Genomic DNA, 20,313 nt, shown 5'->3' on the forward strand with positions numbered 1-20,313 from the left:
CATCTTGTTGCGTATTAAGATAAAGATGTTGCTTCTTGCAAATAACCGGTAGCATTAGTCTAGAGCTGGCTGGTGGTCCAGCTGAAGAGGAGAACTGACAGCTGCAGGTACTGAATAATACAGGAGCCTCAAACGGTGTACTTGGCTGATAAGCTCCCATTCATACGCCATCTTATAATTTAGCTGGGGGGACATGTGACTTTGAAACACAGGTCTGCTGCTCTACCAGGACAAATCGTAGATTCGAGTTGAAACAAGCCTCGGAACTTAAAACAATGCGAGGATTGAGGCGTCACCACCCAAATACTAAATGCTAAAAAGTGAGGGTTATGCTTTCCGTAGTCGAATATACTTTCAAAAGAAACTGTGCAATATATAGAGTATGAAGTAACGGACGAGTCACCACTCGCCATATTGTATAAGCTTTAATGAAACAAAACTCTGTTCTTCTAAGTTGTCTCGACCGCGAAGTAGAGTGGTCTTACATGTTACAGGGGCAGACATGTCAAAATTGGTCAAAGAGAAAGTCAGAAGCAAAAGTTTGATTGACTACATGGTCCTGGAGCATGTTGAATTCCGAAGTTTATACTTCGCCAGCATGATGTTATTTGCAAAGTCTGTTCTACGAATCCAGATATAAAGATCACTGTCCCATGCATTTGCTTATGAAGTAAAACTCAGCACGTTGTGTAATCCCACATCATATCCAGAACTCACCCTAACTTATTGAAAATGAGTAGAGACCTTCGAATGGGCCTCTTGCAGTATGAATACCCTTGATCTCCATGTATCAGCACAACTTACCAATTATTATCTACAGAGCAAGAGATAACCATGAGTTCACGGACTTTGCCTTCGTCTGCGGAGATACTCGATTCCAAGTCCACAAGGTCATCGTCTGCAGTCAATCAAAGGTCTTTCATGCAGCATGCACCTGGCCCTTCAAGGTTAGACTGCCTTTAATACTGATGAACGCGGCTAACATTACACAGGAATCTACTACCAACGAGATCGATCTCTCAGAGTTCTCTGTGGATCATGTGAAATGGCTGATAGATTTCCTTTACACGGGAGCATACCTAATCCCCGAGGATTTCAATCTCGACAACCACATTTACATGTTCGCGATGGGTGACATGTACAAGATTGAACCACTTGCTAAATATGTAGCATGGAAATTCCGTTGTGAACTCTCTGACCTTCTGATGTTGGAAGAAGTTCTTCCTTTGATACCCCTTGTCTACAACTCAACCCCAGACCATCGACAGGAGCTGCGGGAAGAGTTAGTGAAGTTCCTGAGGTCCCCGGGTCCTGGAAATAAGGAGGACATGAAGACAAGGGGATGGTATGACGAAATGGCTGCAGAGTGTCCCGAGTTCATCAAGGACCTTCTTTTCAGTTACTTGGAATGCTCTGATCGTGGTTGGAGTTTTTTGAGTCACTTGAAGGATTTGACGGGAACGCAAGCAAGGGCAGAAATCTGAGGAGGAGGATGTTTACTTGTTTGTAAGCTTGATATGGCAACCATAGTTATAATACCTAAAAATGAAGTTGGGATTCAAAACAAGTTGGCTCAAAAAGAAATCGTTAGGACCGAGCGTGGATCGAACACGCGACCTAGGGATCTGCAATCCCTCGCTCGTACCACTGAGCTATCGATCCTTTCACGGCGAGTTGTGAGTGCTCGTTGGATGAGGGTAGCGGGAGAAAATGAGACACTATGATCGGACCACCATGAATATTCAGTCAGGTCATGTAACGATCACTTGAACATGGAGCTTGATCGAGTAGTTGAAGCGATTCGTAAACTCTCTATTTGGCCAAAACACGGGCCATCTCTGACCCGTCTTATCAGAACACGCGATAAGCGACGTAGGCTTCAACTGATTGACGCGCTGCCCTGGTCTTCAGATTCATCGGAAAACTACAAAAATGTGCATTGAGCTTCCTTATCAAGACTAGAGCTGATCCCCGACGGATTGAGATGCCGTGGAAGCGGGGTCAAAGATAAGTTGAGACAGGACCTTTTGCAAGACCTTTTGCGACCTACCCTGGTGAGCTCGTTGTCGTCATTTCTGCGAGGATTACTAACCATTCTCGACTGGAGTTTCACCGTCTGACAATTCATAACCGTCTTCAATCCCGACTCAAATTCTTCATCGAGAAGTACTACAACAATGGGCTTTTTAAAAACGGCATTGCTCCTAGCGGGAACTTCACTTGGGGCTTTTGCCTCGCAGATACCGCTCAAGGACACAGACTCACCGGAAGCCTCCACGTTTCAAGTTCACCAAAGCTCGCTATTTCCAGAGCATACGATCCGCATCAGAGAGCAGGTTGACGACTCCATATGCGACGCCCGCGTGAAGCAGTACACAGGCTGGCTCGATGTCGGCAACCAGCATCTTTTCTTCTGGTACTTTGAGAGCAAGAATGCACCCAAAACAGACCCTCTTGTGCTTTGGTTGACGGGAGGCCCCGGCGGTTCTTCAATGCTGGGATTGCTTCAAGAGCTTGGACCGTGTCTGATCAACGAGCATGGTAATGGGACGGTTCATAACCCTTATGGGTGGAATGAGAATGCGAACTATATCTTTGTCGACCAGCCTGCAAGCGTTGGCTTCTCGTACCTGGATGAGGGAGAGCCGATTCCGTCAAATTCTTTCGTCGCTGCTGAGAGTATGCACAAGTTCTTACAACTTTTTGTGAGCCAAGTATTCCCGGATCTTGCCGACAGGCCCTTCCATATCTCGGGAGAGAGTTACGGAGTAGGTGATCCGGCATACCCTGTCTTGCGACGCGACTGATTCTCTAGGGCCACTATATCCCCGTACTGGGAGCGACTATTGTTGCACAGAACAGCCTCTACCCTAAGCGACCTCAAGTCAATCTCGAGTCAGTTCTCATCGGCAACGGCTACGTCTCTCCCCTGGACACACACTTCGGATACTGGGAAACACTTTGCACCACGAACCCAGGTGTTGACAAGCCTGTTTTCAACAGCACACGCTGTGACATTATGGCCGCGAACCTTCCGCGATGTCTTGACCTCGCACGGGTATGTTATGAGCATCCCGATCATGCTATCTGTGGCGCTGCAGGCAAAGTCTGCTGGGACGGTGTCATCAGTTGGTATGATGGAGAGTCCGGTACAGGGGGCAACAGGAACAGATTCGACATTACCAGGCCCTGCGAATCTGGAGATGATCTGTGCTACAAGCAAGCAGGCCTCATTGAGAAGTATCTCAACACCCAGAAAGTTTTCGATGCCTTAGGCGTACCCAGTGCAGTGACGAACTACTCCATTTACGCGATGGATGTAGAAGTTGCTTTTAGTCTGGGATACGACCAAGAAATCAGCACCCAGTCACAGATTCTATACTTGCTCGATCACGATATCGACGTGCTAATGTACCAAGGAAATCTCGATCTTGCATGCAACACCGCTGGTAACTTGAGATGGAGCAATAGTATGCCCTGGAAAGGACAGCCGGAATATGTTGCGCAACGGCAGAGGTCCTGGGGAGCTGATGGTGATGAGTTTGGATGGTATAAGGAGGTCAAGATCAAGATGGGCGAGAGAGATAAGAAAACTACATTCGCTTTCGTTACTGTTGATGGGGCTGGCCATATGGTAAGTGGTGCCCCGATGCCAATGAGGTCCCTGATGCTGACAAGACATGACAGGTACCTCAGGACAAGCCGAAAGAGGGTCTGGAATTGGTGAACAGGTGGTTGAAGAAGAGAACTTTCAACAAATGAATCAATCTTGACTCGAAATTGGGAATTTCGGATTTGAAGTTGAGTAATGACAGTAGTTGAGTACTTGGGCTTGCAGGACCTTCGTACAATACAGAGGAAAGACGCCTGACGTTGGAATGAGCCTTTGGAGATAACACTAGGTATGGGTGCCAAGGTTTCCCCAAGAACATTTGTATCAAGCATCCAAGGACGCGTCCCGTTACTTTCCATTGTTTTCCGCGGTTATGAAAGCGACATGTGGTTTGAAAGGAATTCTTCCCACCATTCGTCTCTGAGTGCTCGAGATGAGAACAAAGAGTGTACTAATGCAGCATGAGCCCTTCCCTACTCATCGTGCCATGTCTTTTTGTACTGTGTGCAGTCCTAATCTATGACCGGCCTGAAGTTTATCTCGTGGCTTATACTTACTTTTCAACCTGTGAATGCTTGTTTGGAAGAGAAGTCCGTCCGTCAAAACTCTCATAGACCGAAGTTCCAAACCGTAAATAGTCGCACAAATTCTTTCCTAGTTCCGACGGAGGCCATTATATGCTAAGAAAGCGTGATATAAAGTCGATGCTGACGTGATGCTGAGACCAATTCTATGATGTCCTTTGAAGACGAGAAGCAAGACTACGCTTACAGTAAGACGGCAGAAGCCAGCCTTTTCGGGAAAATACCCATTGGACGGAGACTTGACCTACTCAAGGTTTCCAACACATTGCTGACTGGATAATGTCGATACTTGGCACGTGCCTCATTCAGCTTGAGTCAAGGTAAGTTCTGCCTGTATCAAGAGACAATTACAAACAGCGCCTCGTCAGCTTTTTCAGCATCATCGATGTTCAGCTCCAGAAACTTGACTAATCTGGATTACGCAATAATCTCACGTTCTGAGCCAACTGCAGATGTACGGAGTAAGCAATGCTACATTACATCGAGCTCAAGTTGGGGGCATGTGACAGAGGCTCAGACCTGGATGGACCAAAAATCTGTCAATCATGCATATTGATGGTGACATTTGTGCTGATCCCCTATGACGGGGATGGAAATCTGATAGCTGAGTTCAGATTCACTTTTCACAAATTTATTACTCAAAGGCGGAATAAAGCGTATAATGCATCCTTCGCTTACAAGCTCAAGAGCTGCCGCGGCATCTGGTCAAAGCCAGTCAAGATCTAATCCGACGGTTGATTGATAGTGTAAAAATAGGTTAGTTCCGGATCATATTCTCAAAACCATCAGGTGCGCGACGCAAAGTCTCGTATCGATAGCACCATGTCTCGGTTCCCTACACCCTCATCCGCCTCCGCCATTCTCGAGTCCCAAGACCTCTTGTACTCCCCCAAACTATCCAGACGGAGCATTATCATTTTCTGGTTACTCATGTCAGACTCAAATCGGGCTGTGCAATTGGTTATTTTTAAGCTTAGCTAAAGCAATGGGCCGAAGCCATCGGGCGGGCTTGGCTTATTCTTGGCTTGGGCTCGAGTATCCGTCATAGAACGGTTCGGCTTAGTGAGATTCCAGAGCCTGCCGCAAAGCTGAACTTTGGGGCTTGAAGCTTGCGCTTTTGCGACCAAACATATTACGCAACAATGGATGCAACTCTCACAATCAGATCAGCAAAGGATACGAGAAGGATCGAGCCCTTCCATCCTCCATCCCTCAAGCCAAGATCAGACTTTGACAGCGCAGACCTCGTGAGGAAGGGCAAAGGCGGTGGCACAGCTGACCCTCTACGTCTTTTCAGCCCCAGAGCCCGTTTTCTCGGGTATGACAGTTATTGACTTGCGGGGAACAAACTGGTCTTGGGGGCTGACCCCTCTACGGCCTCAGCCCTGACACTTTGGGGATAGCTTCGAATTACGCAGCAGCTAGCGCTGATCTTGACCTGGCGTGATCTAGGCATGATCCAGGCGTGATCCAGGCGCAGCAGCTCCCGATTTATCGTGAGCTCGGGGCACCCGAAAATAGTAACTTTTTGCTGATTGAGGTAGAGCATGACATGAACTCTTGTCGGCCATCGAGGTCCAGCTCAGCCTTACCAGAGACTAAGTTTGAGTGTTGGAGTGAGGTATCCCGCTATGGCGCCAGCCACCACCATCCGTGGAGGTGAGCCCACGATCTGGGCGATGCTGCCAAAGTTTGGATTCAGCAGTACGCGATTGTGTATATAAACAACGTTTGATTACCTCCGTTCTATTAATTCCATCATTCTCATCATCATCTCTTCTACAACAATCACAACAACCTTCGCTACAACACCGTCGCTTCCACTATTACTACAGCTTCAATCGCTTCTACTACAATTTTCTTAACAATCCTTCTTTACATATTAACTTTCATCTCTCAACATGCGCTACTCATACACACTTCTCGCCTTTGCCGCTACGGCTCTGGCCCTTCCTACTGCAAAGCCCGCCGATGACGGTTCATGGGCGCCTGGTATGTTTCCCTGATCCCATCATCCAGTCTCGTACTAACAGCATCAGGCAAATACGAGGGCGGTGATACTGGCAAGGATGACGGCAAGTGGGCTCCTGGTAAGTCTCAACAGTCTCGAGCGGCTCGCCATACTAAACATTACCAGGCAAGTATGAGGGCCCCGGCACCGGCTTTGACGATGGCCAATACCACCCTGGCAAGGACGGCAAGAAGGTCAAGCGCTACGATGACGGTAGCTGGCATGAGGGTAAATACGAGGGAAAGCCAGGAACCAAGTACGACGATGGCAAGTGGTATCCCGGCAAGTACCCCGGCGGCAAGGAGAAGCGCAACGACGACGGATCCTGGCACGAGGGGAAGTATGAAGGTGGCAAGACTGGCTACGATGACGGTAAATGGTACCCTGGAAAGTACCCCGGCGGAAAGGCCAAGCGCAACGACGATGGTAGCTGGCATCCCGGCAAGTATGAGGGAAAGCCAGGAACCAAGTATGATGACGGAAAGTGGTATCCCGGAAAGTACCCCGGTGGCAAGGCGAAGCGTGAGGATGATGGAAGCTGGCACGAGGGCAAATACGAGGGCGGCGACACTGGCCTTGACGATGGCAAATGGGAAGAGGGTAAGTCACACATCTTCAATTCACCAGAACTTCGAGGCTAACAAGTCCAAGGCAAATATGAAGGCCCCGGCACTGGCTTCGATGATGGCCAGTACCACCCTGACCACAAGACCAAGCGCAATGACGATGGCAGCTGGCACGAGGGAAAATATGAGGGCGGCAAGACTGGTTATGATGATGGAAAGTGGTACCCTGGAAAGTACCCCGGCAAGGAGTAAAAGTGTTCTTAAACATTTAGATGGTTTTTGGAGTTTGGGACTGGGTTACCGAGTTGGGCATTTGCATATTTCCGGCATCAGACATTCTTTCTTCTTCTTCTAAAAGGCTTCAACTTGCCTGAGTTACATATTATTCTCATACGACACTCCTTTTAATTATTTATACAATTTGGACTTTATCAAACTGTCTTTTTGCTCTGTTGCATGCCATGATACCTGCATCCCGATTTAACAAGAGGAGTCGAAGATCGGGCCTGAGCCTCAGCAGCTGCAACCTCCCTTCACTGCGCAAGCAAGTTTCCGGGGCTGAGTTATGCTTGTATACAGCTTTCTCGTTATTTTTGTTAGTCTTGAAAGATGCTGCACAATCATTAGTAACCCTGGAGTACGGTCTTATTGGTGAAGGATCTGCATGACAGGGATCCGTTGATCCAGCGTCCAACTATGAGCCCCTCACTTACTCTGCTTACCAACATCTTGACCAACAACAATGGCAGAACTCATGATACTCGAACAGATACCATCACAGCAAGCCCACTACCAAGTTGACGACAATGTAACTAGTCATCATGGACACGAAAGCATTGTAGAGGACCATGCTGCAGGGTCAAGCGAACGGGCGGACGCAGAGTACCCAACAGGCATCAAACTCTGGCTGACCATCCTTTCCGTGGTATGCATCCTCGTCCTAGCCAGCATAGACATGAACATAGTCGCCACAGCCGTACCAGCCATCACCGATCACTTCCACACAGTAGCCCACGTCGGCTGGTACTCATCCGCCTTCAGACTCAGCGTCTGCGCCTTCCAATTCATCTTCGGCAAAGCATACAAGCTCTTCTCCGTCAAACGCATCTTTCTCCTGTCCAACTTCATATCTATGGTTGGATCTCTGCTTTCAGGCGCTGCTGTCTCGTCAACAATGCTTGTTGTTGGGAGGGCTGTTGCTGGGCTGGGATCTGCAGGGCTATTCGCGGGCTCATTCATCATCATCGTTCAATCAACTCCTCTGCGTCGACGGCCCGCTTTTCTTGGCTTTCTGGGCGCTGCTGAAGGTCTCGCTACCATCGCAGCGCCATTGCTTGGTGGTGCACTTCAGACACTCAGCTGGCGATGGTGTTTCTACATCAGCGCGCCCATTGGTGCCCTTACTCTTCTTCTTACCATGTTTTGCCTTTCGGAGGATCAGAAGTCGGGTGGGGTTACTGAACTGTCTTTTAAGCAGAAGGTTGCTCAGCTTGACGTCGTTAGCAACATGCTGTTCCTCCCTGCCCTCACAAGCCTTTTTCTTGCGCTCTCATGGGCAGGTACTGTGTACCCATGGAGCAGTGGCCAGGTGATTGGACCTCTAGTTACGTTCTCTGTACTCCTTGGAGTGTTTATCTTCAACCAAATCCGCCGAGGCGACGCCGCTGCACTGCCGCCTCGTATCATGCAGCAACGCTGTGTCGTAGCCGGTTTCATCTTCATATTCTGCGTCAACAGTACAGGTGTAGTGCTGGAGTACTATTTGCCCACCTACTATCAGCTTGTCCGTGGCTACACGCCCGTCAACAGCGGTTACATGATGTTACCCATCATCATTGCGGCAACGGTCGGTTCCCTCATCCACGGAGCAGGGACAAGCGCATTCGGTTACTACACGCCTTTCATGCTCGTCGCTTCCATCATCATGCCAATCGCTGCTGGCCTTATCACAACGTTCAAGATTGATACCAGTTTCGAAAATCTTATTGCTTACTCGGCGCTTTCTGGCCTGGCATACGGTATTGGCTTCATCGGTCCTCAAACGGCCGTACAGACAGTTCTCCCAGCTGAAGACGTCCCGCTCGGTCTATCCATCATGTTGTTTGCTCAATCTTTCGGTCCCGCTATATCTGTTCCCATTGCCCAGGTGCTCTTCACAAACCGGCTTTCTGATAACCTTGATGGTGTCGTACCGGGTCTAAATGGAACGCATATCAGCAACAGCGGCCTCACCGAGATCGTTAGCAATGTGCCGGAGTCTGCCACAAGAGAGGTCATAGTTGCAATCGATAAAAGCCTCGGGCAGACATGGTATCTCGTAGTTGGGCTGGCTTCAATTGCGATAGTTGGAAGCTTGATGACGGAATGGAGATCGGTAAAAAAGAAACGCGAATGAGAAGACACCGACAGCCGTGATTTGAGACAACTGGCATTGTGAAAGGCTAATGGGAGCGGGAAACCTGTAGAATGGTGAGCTGGCAACCACCGCATGTACTGCTTTCTGTGGTATGGCCTTGTTTACAAGATAGGAAAATAGAAAATTGATTGGAAATTCCTTTACTACCGTCTCCTAATTCCAGAAGGGTATCTTGGCCACCTCAATCCGCATGTGAAGCGATGATGTCGGCCAGCTTTTCGGTCTGGCTCAACTGCACCATATGTCCAGCACCAACCCTCACGATCTCGCTACCTGCCAGACCCGCGAACTGTTCCTGGATATCAGCAGGTAACAGTTTATCCCCCTCACAGATGATGTAGACACTTGGTACCTCTCTCCATCCGCAATATTGAAGCGCGGTCGCCCAACCTCTGTCAGCCTGATTTTGAAGACCCGGAAGCCACATGTTCGCCTCTTCGTCCGAGAAGTCGCTATATAGCAAGTTTCTGGGGTCTTTGCATGACTGCGTGCCGTTTGACTCCTAAAGGCCGCTTAGAAACGTTGGCATGCGTAAGAAACGGAGGGTCTTACATGATGGTCAAAGAACGGCATTGGTCTTTGTTCAAAACCCTCAGGTGCCACACCAGCTGCAATGAAAATGAGTTTCTTGACTCCTCCAGCTTTTCCAGCATCTTGCCTTGCTTTGAAAGTAAGACCCTTGAGGGCACCGCTCCCAATGAAGCCACCTGCGGAGTGCATGACTGCAACGACGCCTTCCTCACCTGCTTCCTCAACGACTGGAGCAAGGTCCCTGGCGATGTTCGCAATATCATCATCCATGTTTGGGTTGCCTGGAGGAGTCTTGCCAGTGCTGGAGATAGTCGTGATTACCGTCTTGAAGCCTCGTTCGTTGAGGCTGTCGGCGAGAGGTTGGAAGACCGTGGGGCCTTCGTAGAACCCAGGAACGATGAAGATTGTAGGAGCCATTGGACAATCTCAACTTGATCTCTGTTGAGAATTATTGTCTCATGATCTTCCTGATCGTCTACTTTTATATGGCTTTGGGCCTTGTCTTTCTGACATAAGCGCCAATTTGTTAGTCTGCGACCCAATGACATGCGTGGCGTCGGTGCATCTTCAGATTAGTACACTAGAGGCACCAAGTTGGAAAGAGAGTGCATTTCTTGGAGCGACACATAATGATCGATCCGTCATAAATGCAGGCTCTTAGTCGATCTGGCCATCTCTAAATCGTCCTCACTCACCAGAAGGAAATAGATTTTACTCACGAACAGTTAATTCCCTCGCTTTTCAAAGCCGTGACTTCCGGTTGGCCCCCAGCTCAACATAATCGGTACTCGGCACCGTCAAATACGTACTCAAGAATCGCAACGGTCAGCTGAATTACAAGAGATGCCATTCGCCTGCCATCGGTTGTGCTCAATGCAGCTTCTACCTTGGCATTAAAATTCTCAGGAACATCCCTCAAACTCATGAGCAGCGGCGCATCGATGAACGACTGACGCATTGTGCCATAAACCTGTAGCATCATGCCTAGCCCACGTTGACTCCACGACAGACCCCGTTCTCGAGAATTAGGCCTTCCAATGAGGAAGAGGGGTTTGCCGAGACCGGTTTCGACGACAGGGCCGAGTATGTCGCAGTCAAGATTGATACCGCCCAGGATGCGGTCGTCGCCGATTAATGCCGGCACCGCAGTGACTCCCCCAAGTGACTGACCAGAGACGAAGATGCTTTCTGTTTCGGATGATTTGAGCTGCTCTCTTGTTGTGGCTTGCCTTTGACTTGATCTATAATGAACGAAACACCTCGCGATCGAACCTGTACGTCAATCGAGGTTAGCAATTGTTTCTCATAGACTTCCAGAGCGTATGCTTGGATATGAGGTGCTTGAAAGAATTGTGCTCCGTGTCGTAGGAGAAGGACAATTCTATGATCGACTCGGGCTTGGTCGCGCAAAGGCTCAATGGCACTTACGGGGAATATGACCTGGGTTGAACAGGGAGATGGCGTTGCGATTCGTGGTTAAGCCGGGCTTTCTCTTTGTTCAAGAGACGCAGGTTCTGCATACTGACGAGAACGCTGATTGACGGTGGCCTATGACTAGAGAAAGCAGTATCAGTACACCGATAACCCGACGGGGTAAGAGGGCTCAGTGTAGCGGAGAAGTGTGTTTCTCCCTATTGACGCTGCAAAGCCATGGTAGTCTTGGTCACGCGTGTTTAAAGATAAGGGAGGGATCAAAGGGGAAGAAAAATGGATTTAGGAGGGAGGACAACGACAGGGAAAGCAGGAGGGGTCGAAACCATCCTGTCGATCTAAGAACAAGTAGCATAAAGGTTGAACAATACAGCTTCGCTGAACACAAGAGCTTGGACAAGGATATCCAATGCGCTCAGTTCTTGTGCTAATGTTCGTAATGCATCATCGTTCCGGTGTTTGTGCTCACGAGTCCAGTCTTCTTGTCTCTGCGCTACTCATAGAACCATATAGAATCCAGGACCGCTGTTGGTACTCAGCGAGCCTCCCACTTGACCTGCAAGTGAGCAGTGCTGGGCAACCGGCCGGTTGGCATTTTGTGCGAGCTGCCGGACCCCCCCCCCCCCCCCACACACACTTCGTCCTTGTTCCATCCGTGTCAAAAACAAAGCTAGCAAAGAGTCCCCTAAGCTTAGGCTAAGGTTACCTAAGTATCCTCATCGCTTAGGGTGAAGATCCTAAGTTTTCTTTCCTCCCCACAACCTTTCCCTCCACTCTCCTCCTTTCTCCCGTCGGCACCAAAACAGAACAGAGGTCAGAGGAGATTCTTCTTTTTAGTTCGCGTTCTTCTAGTTCTTCTCTTTCTGGTAGGCCAAGGCGCCTGCCTTCCCGAATCAGAACGCGGGCTGCATTCAACTCTCTACTTCATTGCGGACCAGACCGACATCCTCATGCGCTCATCTGCCCTGTTGTCTTAAATCAAGGTAAGTCGGGAAGTGCGGCACCAAGCCGACCGTCCTTTCCTTGATGTATCAAACTGCTTGTACTGACGACGATGGCAAGATCTCAAGAGAACGACTTTCTCTCCAAGATCATCGCCACCAGAACCAACGCAACAATGGCCAACGAGCCCGGTGACTCTGCTGCGCGTAAATTGAACGGCAGATCTCCAGTTGCCCATGCACTCTATTGCATCTTCAACAACGTTCACCAATGTTCTAGTCCACCCTCTAAGCCTGAGATTGATGAACCCTACTTCGCGACAGTTCCACTGGAACCCCGTCTCTTCGAGGACTTCCGCCCGCTACTGGACCAGGTCTTCCAGTGCTACGATTACAGCGTCAACGACGGCATCGTAACCACCAGAGTGGGACCCAAGAACCACGACGACATATTAGCTTTATGCTGTAGCCATTGGTCAGTCATCGTGGTATCGATGTCTAAGTTGTGGGCTAGAAGTGTTATTTGCAGTTGAGGCTTGTGGCTAAGAGCTTATTCCGGCAGAGAGAACCTAGAACCACGACGACTATGCTACCGAATTCGGCGTCTTGATCCGCAAGCTAATCGGTAGCTCTCTGGGCAGGGAACCCTACAATGTCAGAGTCCAGCACTACCAAGACCGACAGACGAATATTCGTGAGTATGGTATGGCTTCGCCGAAGTGGTCGCATGAGGATTCGATTGCGTGACCCTCGCGCCAAGAAGCCGGGCCTTGTCTTCCTTGTCGGATATTCTCAAATCGAGGATGCCCTTGAGAAGGTCGCCAAAGACTACATCGTCGAGACCAAGGGCGTTGTCACTACAGTAGTCTGCTTCGATATCAAGGGTCACCAGCGCCCTTCATCCGTGTCCCTTTGGCTCGCGAAACAGAATCCCGAATCGGAGACTGTTGAAGCAGTTTGCGCCATGGAACCAGCGGTAGGTTTCCCCGGCGCTTAGTGCGTGCAGGCCAAAGGCTAACTCACCCACCCTTGACAGATGTTTCAAGATGCTGACGGTGACCATGTCTTCAATGACAAGTCTCTCAAACTCCGACTCTCCGACATCCTGATGGAGACGGATTCGGACGAGTGCCCGCTCCCATGGCTTCCCTTCCATCAGCTCAGCTTCTATCTCCAAATGGCTAAGGCTTAGTCCGAAGGAGGCTCAGGATAGACCTTTCTTCAGCACGCTTCCATGTAGTATCATAAAAGGGGTAGTTATGTCCCGCAGGGGCTCTTGTTCACCTTTGGACGACACTTTATCGCTTGTAAGGGGGTGACAAAGAATCGGGTTAGATGTGTGGAGCGGATACTATAGATTAGTTCACACAGCTAATAAGACACCGTTCAAAGGGCAAGCCCCTGTCTTTTCTAGATTGCTTTTTCGTGGCCCTTGTGGCTGACCAGCTTCGCCTCAGGCTCAGAAGCTAGCGGATATCCCTGTTAGTTTAGGCAACGCCCTTTTCTCCCCTGCTGCACTGTTCGGTCGCTTAGTGTTGAGACCAGCGGGAGGAGAGAAAACTCAGGACTATAACCCCAAGTGATAAAGATAATTAGGTAAATTTAGCCTCAACTTACCACATTCTCCACTAGGTTTGTTCGATATCCTATAGTAAGGTCTGGAGTTTTCTTGCTCCCTGGGGCCAGGTCCTTTGAGCCCAAACCTAGGGTGAGGCTGTTTCTTTGTTCACTCAATGGCCAGGCGTTGAGCCAAGCAGAAGGCTGTGTGGCGAGGCGGGAGTTCTAAGAATCGCCATTAGCGGTAGAAATGCACTAGTGCGATGTCTCTCGGCTATGTCTCTGGTTCCCAGCCTGTCATTCAACAAGATAGACTATTGGCGCAACTTGACCGCCAGGATTGACTGTACCTTCAGCTACATTCAACGCCACCATTTGCAAGTTCAGGGGTTTTTGAGACTAGCAAGGCCGAGCTAAAGCACTGGGATCCTGAATAGCTTGTGAGGGAAATGGTGTAAAATGATTTGTCGCAATTCCCCTCCATTAGCTGAACGTCATCGGGGGATTAAGATTGGATCAGCGACCGCTGATGTTGTCAACTTTGGAAATTAGTATCTGGTTTCTCTTTCTCCATTTGATGTCGTGAACCCTTCTATGTTCTATAAATATCCAAGTTTGCTTCCCTTCGGTCTGCTTCACCCCTGCAGTCATACATTGTTCCGTGCGCTGTAGCAGGTTTATCTTGAGCTACACATTACAAGGATGCCTCTGGTCATTCATGACCTCATGAGGCGTTCATTGAGGCACAATAGGATCTTTTGAGCTTGGCAACGCCCAGTCGGTCTGGCCCTGTTGGGCATTTATGACGTGTCTTTTCTTTCGCAGTTCCCATGATTTCAGTCTCCATAATGCCAACACTTCTGTAACGGCGTGTATCTGTGCTCCTAGCTTGCTCTCTTCTCAATATCTGAGATATGAGTGACCAAAATGCGAGCTGTACTCTTCCGGCTAATATAGACCAGTGCCCTTTTAATCACTTCCATTACCATCCCTTCCCAGCAGCGAAAAACGTGGCATTCTTTCCATTTGGCTTCCATCGAAGCTTCCATGGCCTACTAGGTCTCGTTTCCCAAGCACGTTCAACCCCACTACTTCGGTCAGATCTCTGGACCTTACTAGTCACTATGCCACCTCACTTCCGCAATCTCGACAGTGACAATGTTTCTGGTGGCCCCCAAGCCTCAGATGGCAGTTCTACCCAAACTTTCCCACAGAGAGTCACGGAAGAGTCCCCGTCGTCTCCTCCAATTCTCTCTGATCAGTCTTCAGCTCGCATCCGTGACACTCCTCCAGCATCACCCCATGGACAGAATCTGGGCGATCGGCGGCGATCTTCTACTTCAATCGGAGGTCGTCTCGCGGCTCCCCGACGGAGATTAGGTGTTATCAACTCTCGACGCGACTCACAGCGGTCTGTTGATAGAACTCCAAACCGAGTAGTTCGTCCACGTCACCGCACGCGTACTATTCGTGACAATCGACGAACCGGAAGCTTCCTACATTACGTCTCTTCTGTTGAGGATCTCAGTCGAGCCATCTCTGGCGTGCAACAGACTGGCCAGCCGCAGCGTGGGGATAGGCAACCCCTTGCGAGTCATCCTTCGGAAATGCCTCCCAGAAGAACCCGCACCTTCCGGGTTCGGTCATGGAGAGATCCTCCCACACCAAACCTCCTGTTCCCAATCCCCGAGCACCATGTACTCGGTCAATCGATTCATACACCGGGGCCTCAGCCATCTCATCCATCAGCCAACAGGGTGACAACCCCGCCTGCCGAAGCCGTGCGGGAGCTTTCTCGCCTGAGCATCGATTCTCAGGGGAGTACGGATAGCGACAGCACCGAGCATGACACTCAGCCTCCTGTCCGTCCGAACCGCCTCCGGTATCCAGGACACGTACTCTATTGCGACTGCTCAGTGTGTGATATGTTGAATGAGCCTTGTAGCCCTTAATTCGGTTAGACCGTTTGAATGTGGCGGTATTGGATATGGGTTGCTGAACTGGGCCTACATTGGACGTTTTGAGGCTACAAGTGTTACTGCGCAGTGGCTGTGGTAGTCATTAGAGTATAGACTTTTCTTTTTGTATTTATTGATGTCGGTACTGAGAGCTTTGCATTTGTATTCGCTTTTCGCAAGACGTAGCCTCTTCTTGTATCAAAAGCCTTGGGCTGATATAACAGAACTATTGTTGATACGATTGGTTAATGTAAGACAATAGTTCGGAGCTGTACAGTTGAATATGTATAAGTAGGTTATTGATGATAATTATTCATCAATAGCATGTATCTTGATGCCTGATGTACTGGCCTGTCTTCATCGTAGACTCACTGCCAAACATGCCTTGGTCCGCTTAAACGACATTCACATCTCCTAGGAGGCTAATAAATGCATGCATGCAAAACACTATTCGTGTACTGAACTATCATTTTAAAGTTCTACTACAACTCAAACAGCGCAAAACCGGTGTCAGTTCCAAACATATGTTTTGACTGCCGTCTCAGGGCTCGAAGTATTGTCGTCTTTGGTGTTGATCCTGATGCTCAGGGAACATGGTAGCATAGAATTCAGTCCATCCACCCATTCTGACCCGTAGAAGATTATACTTTTCCGGATCTTTCACCGCCTCTTCATAGGTCTTCACATTTGCACAAGTGAGCGTGATCAAGTTTCCACCAACTGTACCCTGTGCGTATTTCTTGACAAACTTTTTCAAGTCTTCAAGCGGAAAGGCTTCATCAATGTTCATGTCCACAGGCGACGCGTTCGAAAGCCCGTACGTCACAGCGTCGGATTTGTAACTCTCCATGGCTTGGTATATGTTTCTGAAGGCAGGATTGGGAGGTAGGTCTTGTGCAGCTGGGACAGGAGAAAGGTCAGATGCAATGGGCATGCCGTTACGGCGACCATCGGCTGAGGCACCACAAGGCGCGCCGTCACCGACATAACCTTCAAAAGTACCGATGCCAGGAGTGATGACAAACTTTATGTCTTGGCCGGGGTGGTTCTCAGCGATCTGTTGCTTTTGCTGATCCAGAGCTGGAGAGTTGAACTTGGTGACACAAAGTCTCACAAGATTCTCAATGAGCCAGTCCCCAAGGCGGTTCACCTCCTTGTCACCGCTCCCCCACTTTGGCAACGCGAGTGCCATAGCTCTCAGCTGTTGGTATCGCACGCCATACTGGGCCGCACTAGCAGCGCCAAGGTGACGATCCTGGAAAGGCTCAATCATGTTGAAACCCCAGTCATTGATGAGACAGTCGACAAGTTCAGGAAGCGTAGTCATTGCAGTGTCTTCATCATACACCAGCTTCTGTATAGCAAACAGCGAATCAATGGTATTGGAGACTCCAATACATAGTGGTGCCATGATGTGAAAGCGTGCACCGCCATCGGTCAGGTCGATGCCCTTCTCAACACATCCATCAATCAAGACAGACAGGAGAGGGCTCGGGCATATATCAGCGAGATTCCCGTAGTTCTCCAACATGACATTATAGCACTGGATAACAAGCCATTCCAGTTGTTCCAGGAAGATTTCTTGGAGCTGCTTGAACGTCTTGATCTTGTGGGCCGGCAGCGATCGAAAGGTTTGCTTCAGCCCACGAAGACTCTCGGGCCCAGCAGCACCATAGGTCGCTCCTTGGTTGATGGTTTGCTCCAGAGCAAGCATTGGCTGGACATTGTTGAAGGTGAACTCTGATGCTCCCGCGAACATGGGTTCGTAGCAGCCATCAGCAGCATAATTCCTCGACCAAGCTGTGCTAACGAGGTCGGGATCCGAATCTCTCAAGCCCTTGCACAGCTTGTCGTCATTATAGAGAATTGGCTGCGCACCTCCAGCAAGGATTGCCTTGGCAGCTTCATCAAGATACTCTTCTGGCATGTCCTTGTAAACACGGAGTGATAGAGTAGGAGCATTGACGGGTATACGCCGCGAGGCCTTGAGACACAACATGGTGACCTCATTGGCGCCGCCTTCTGGGGTCTCGCTGTCTGTCGCCTTGTAGCCACCGACAGTAACTTGCTGAACCCATTGATTGATGCCACCTCCCTGGGGAAAATTACCGCCCACGCCACAAACAGCTGTGGTTCCATATGACACGTAGTCGTAGATAAAGGCGCGATTGACGAAGGCGTTCTCTCCAATCTTTAGCCAGAGACAGTCCACAATCTCTTGGGCACGATCCAAAGAAATACTGTCCTTCTCCAGGAATGGCCAAAGGATCTGGTCCAGACGACCCAGAGCAGTCAATTCGCCGACGAGATGCAGGCAACAGTGCATCGAAAAGATTAGCTGCACTGCATCTTGGAAGTCTCTTGGTGGATGATGGACGAGATGTGCCAATCGCTTGGAGACATCTTCCATGTTGGCCTTGTCATCTTCATTCGAGGCGTGAGAAGCTGCATTTTGTGCCAATATTGTCCAGTTGCGCAAGTAGCCTTGCACTCCTTTGATGGACAAGAGAGCAGAACGGAAGAAGGATTTCTCCTTGGCTTGGCTGGCATTGTCAGCTTTGACTTGCAGCTCGCTGTGGAGTCCACCCAAGCCCTTTTGAACGAGACGCTCATAGTCAGGAACTACATGACCCATGGCAGACCACTCATTGAGTGAGCCCTTAAGCCAAGCACCAATAGTCTCCTCCTTCGACAGGTATGGGATAACCTCTTTTCCGCGGCCCAGAGTAAAATCCGGAATAACGCCAACGATGAGCTCTTTGGGATCAATGCGAAGCAAGCCGTTGAAGCGAGCTGTTTTGGACTCTGGGTCTGAGAGTGACAGTGTGAGTGTTTTCAGATTTGCGAGACCTTTACGAACTGGGACAGGCTCTTTCATGACTTTGTCCTTTTCTTCCTTGGTGTCATAGAAGTGGGTAAGCTCAGGAAGTCTCGGGAAGTTCTGCTTATCCATCCAGCCATCGCGCCAATGAGAGAATGTCCTTCCAAGCAAGCTCAGGAGCCGATCGTTGGGAGGATCACCGCCAATGTAGCGACCTTGAGACATCTGATGAAGGTAGTCCTGAGAGTTGTAAAATAGATAGCCATTGGGGCTTCTGATGTCCCAGTGCGAATCTTCCATTACATCGTTGAGGCTCGTCACAGCAGGGACGCCCAGTTCCTTTGCAGCAGGGACATACCAGTACCCACCACTATGGGCCTTGACAACATCCATCAATCTATCGAGGGGATTCTCTGGCTCGTGGCCCAATAGATGTTTCAGAATGTGCTCGAAGCGGGGTTGTTCGTTGCAAAACGCAACAAACATGAGTCCCTTCTCACGGCCAGCATGACCTCCACTGTTACCAAACGACAGCGCTTGACGCAGAATCTTTCGCTGGTCTTGGTTCTTGTCCCTGATGTGAGCGCGATGAATGTGTGAGTGAGTCGCATGCTGAGGCAGGGAAGCGCCATCCGGATTGCGACCAACCATCTCATCCTCAGTATCTCCACTTTGAGTGGCAATGCGAGGCCAGTCAAAGGTGAACTTCTGAGTAAAGGCAAAGCTAGCACCACGATATTCTTCCGGGCTGCTGATGAGAACGTCTTCAGCCAAGCTGATGGGATCATTGGGGTTGGTGATGCCATCAACGTAACGTCCGCCGCCAACGCGGATATCCTTTCGTTTGCCGGCCACGACCTTGTCAATGGTCATGGAGATGGCTTCAAGGGGTTTCTCAACTTTGCTCACAATCTTGGCCGCCAGGTCCTTGGATGTGGCCTTGATATAGAGGACAACATCGCCGCCGGTGTTGCGGAACTTGATCTTGCGGTCAAGAATCTCTGTGTGAATGGGTATATCGCGTCCACTCCACGAGCCCCAAAGCTTGGGACAAAAGGCAGCTACAAGGCCGCACTTGGTGTAATTGTTTGCAATATCTTGTGCAAGGCTTTGCAAAATGCTGAGAATTGCCTTTTTGGTCTCTTCGTCGTGGCTTTTGAGACGAATAGTCAGGACTTGGCCAAAGGAGGCTGGCAGAGGCAAGCCACGCTGGGCACCAAATAGGATGTCGTTAATACCCATGACTTGGTAATGTAGTATTCTTACAGATAACAAGAAGTAACCATAGATGTAAGGATATTGTGTGCTGATTATCGCCTGCTGCTCTTCTCCTTATGAATCTGCACAGCTTGGACAGCTCAATGATCCAATACTACGATACTAACTAACGTAGCATGGGATATCATGCAGGTTGCTCTTCTGGGTTGTTCAGCTAGCCACAGGGTATATGATATCCACTGATGTGCTTTTAAAGTAGACAGAAAGGCCAATAGTTCGCTGACAACTAGCTCATGTGCCATTGGTTACCCCATAGCTTGCCATGCATGGCGTGAGGGGAAATCCTACTGTGTATACCAGTTCTGCACTGACTTGCTTTTCTATGGTGAAAGATGTCCCAGAGAACAGGTGTTTCAAGATTCTAAGAAATTATAAATAGCCATAAATTTTGACTGAGGCATTCATTGTATGAAAGGAAAAGAAATCTGACTGGCCAGGGGCAATACTCACAAACGGCACGTACAGTATCCTCAATGCAGCACATGAGCCGAGCTGAAACAATAATCGTCATCATGGGCAAGGAATCCCGCAAATGGTCACCACTGACATGTATGTCTCACAATCGAGGCCAGGCGGTGTGATAAGAAGCATTCTGCAGACTTGTCC

General features: G+C 49.4%; 11 protein-coding genes and 1 non-coding gene across 13 annotated transcripts; 7 read left to right on the forward strand and 5 right to left on the reverse strand.

Moving 5' to 3' along the window:
* Positions 1–785: 785 nt before the first annotated feature.
* On the forward strand, positions 786–1,484 carry FVEG_17386 (hypothetical protein; the record flags this gene model as incomplete). The annotated part of the gene is made up of 2 exons (XM_018906633.1): positions 786–947; positions 993–1,484. The coding sequence occupies 2 exons, from the start codon at positions 786–788 to the stop codon at positions 1,482–1,484; spliced, it is 654 nt and encodes a 217-aa protein (XP_018760944.1).
* A 105-nt stretch (positions 1,485–1,589) lies between these two features.
* FVEG_17387 lies at positions 1,590–1,662 on the reverse strand. Its single transcript has one exon. It is a non-coding gene; the product is annotated as a tRNA-Cys (tRNA).
* A 205-nt stretch (positions 1,663–1,867) lies between these two features.
* FVEG_12878 (hypothetical protein) lies at positions 1,868–4,097 on the forward strand. Of its 2 annotated transcripts, XM_018902260.1 has the most exons (4): positions 1,868–2,054; positions 2,108–2,768; positions 2,816–3,634; positions 3,688–4,097. In XM_018902260.1, exons 2-4 carry the CDS (start codon positions 2,178–2,180, stop codon positions 3,760–3,762), a joined length of 1,485 nt encoding a protein of 494 aa, XP_018760945.1. In that variant the 5' UTR covers positions 1,868–2,054; positions 2,108–2,177; the 3' UTR covers positions 3,763–4,097. The 2 variants fall into 2 exon arrangements, with proteins under 2 accessions (XP_018760945.1, XP_018760946.1); XM_018902261.1 differs by lacking the exon at positions 1,868–2,054 and having other exon boundaries at positions 2,059–2,768.
* Positions 4,098–6,098: 2,001 nt separating this feature from the next.
* Positions 6,099–7,026, forward strand: FVEG_12879 (hypothetical protein; the record flags this gene model as incomplete). The annotated part of the gene is made up of 4 exons (XM_018902262.1): positions 6,099–6,189; positions 6,237–6,287; positions 6,335–6,808; positions 6,860–7,026. The coding sequence occupies 4 exons, from the start codon at positions 6,099–6,101 to the stop codon at positions 7,024–7,026; spliced, it is 783 nt and encodes a 260-aa protein (XP_018760947.1).
* A 488-nt stretch (positions 7,027–7,514) lies between these two features.
* On the forward strand, positions 7,515–9,169 carry FVEG_12880 (hypothetical protein; the record flags this gene model as incomplete). The annotated part of the gene is made up of 1 exon (XM_018902263.1): positions 7,515–9,169. A coding segment is annotated over one exon (1,655 nt), but the record flags the coding sequence as incomplete, so codon positions are not given.
* Positions 9,170–9,371: 202 nt separating this feature from the next.
* FVEG_12881 (hypothetical protein) lies at positions 9,372–10,138 on the reverse strand (the record flags this gene model as incomplete). The annotated part of the gene is made up of 2 exons (XM_018902264.1): positions 9,372–9,692; positions 9,743–10,138. 2 exons carry the CDS (start codon positions 10,136–10,138, stop codon positions 9,372–9,374), a joined length of 717 nt encoding a protein of 238 aa, XP_018760949.1.
* Positions 10,139–10,493: 355 nt separating this feature from the next.
* Positions 10,494–11,241, reverse strand: FVEG_17388 (hypothetical protein; the record flags this gene model as incomplete). The annotated part of the gene is made up of 3 exons (XM_018906634.1): positions 10,494–10,928; positions 10,994–11,102; positions 11,150–11,241. 3 exons carry the CDS (start codon positions 11,239–11,241, stop codon positions 10,494–10,496), a joined length of 636 nt encoding a protein of 211 aa, XP_018760950.1.
* Positions 11,242–11,384: 143 nt separating this feature from the next.
* Positions 11,385–11,507, reverse strand: FVEG_12882 (hypothetical protein; the record flags this gene model as incomplete). Its single annotated transcript, XM_018902265.1, has 1 exon — positions 11,385–11,507. One exon carries the CDS (start codon positions 11,505–11,507, stop codon positions 11,385–11,387), a length of 123 nt encoding a protein of 40 aa, XP_018760951.1.
* A 699-nt stretch (positions 11,508–12,206) lies between these two features.
* FVEG_17389 (hypothetical protein) lies at positions 12,207–12,595 on the forward strand (the record flags this gene model as incomplete). Its single annotated transcript, XM_018906635.1, has 2 exons — positions 12,207–12,506; positions 12,563–12,595. 2 exons carry the CDS (start codon positions 12,207–12,209, stop codon positions 12,593–12,595), a joined length of 333 nt encoding a protein of 110 aa, XP_018760952.1.
* Positions 12,596–12,745: 150 nt separating this feature from the next.
* Positions 12,746–13,285, forward strand: FVEG_12883 (hypothetical protein; the record flags this gene model as incomplete). The annotated part of the gene is made up of 2 exons (XM_018902266.1): positions 12,746–13,069; positions 13,130–13,285. The coding sequence occupies 2 exons, from the start codon at positions 12,746–12,748 to the stop codon at positions 13,283–13,285; spliced, it is 480 nt and encodes a 159-aa protein (XP_018760953.1).
* A 1,489-nt stretch (positions 13,286–14,774) lies between these two features.
* On the forward strand, positions 14,775–15,602 carry FVEG_17390 (hypothetical protein; the record flags this gene model as incomplete). Its single annotated transcript, XM_018906636.1, has 1 exon — positions 14,775–15,602. The coding sequence occupies one exon, from the start codon at positions 14,775–14,777 to the stop codon at positions 15,600–15,602; it is 828 nt and encodes a 275-aa protein (XP_018760954.1).
* Positions 15,603–16,149: 547 nt separating this feature from the next.
* Positions 16,150–19,671, reverse strand: FVEG_12884 (hypothetical protein; the record flags this gene model as incomplete). The annotated part of the gene is made up of 1 exon (XM_018902267.1): positions 16,150–19,671. The coding sequence occupies one exon, from the start codon at positions 19,669–19,671 to the stop codon at positions 16,150–16,152; it is 3,522 nt and encodes a 1,173-aa protein (XP_018760955.1).
* Between the last annotated feature and the right edge of the window lie 642 nt (positions 19,672–20,313).

The sequence above is a fragment of the Fusarium verticillioides genome, chromosome 11 (genome assembly GCF_000149555.1).
Source record: "Fusarium verticillioides 7600 chromosome 11, whole genome shotgun sequence".
Taxonomy (NCBI): Eukaryota; Fungi; Ascomycota; class Sordariomycetes; order Hypocreales; family Nectriaceae; genus Fusarium; species Fusarium verticillioides.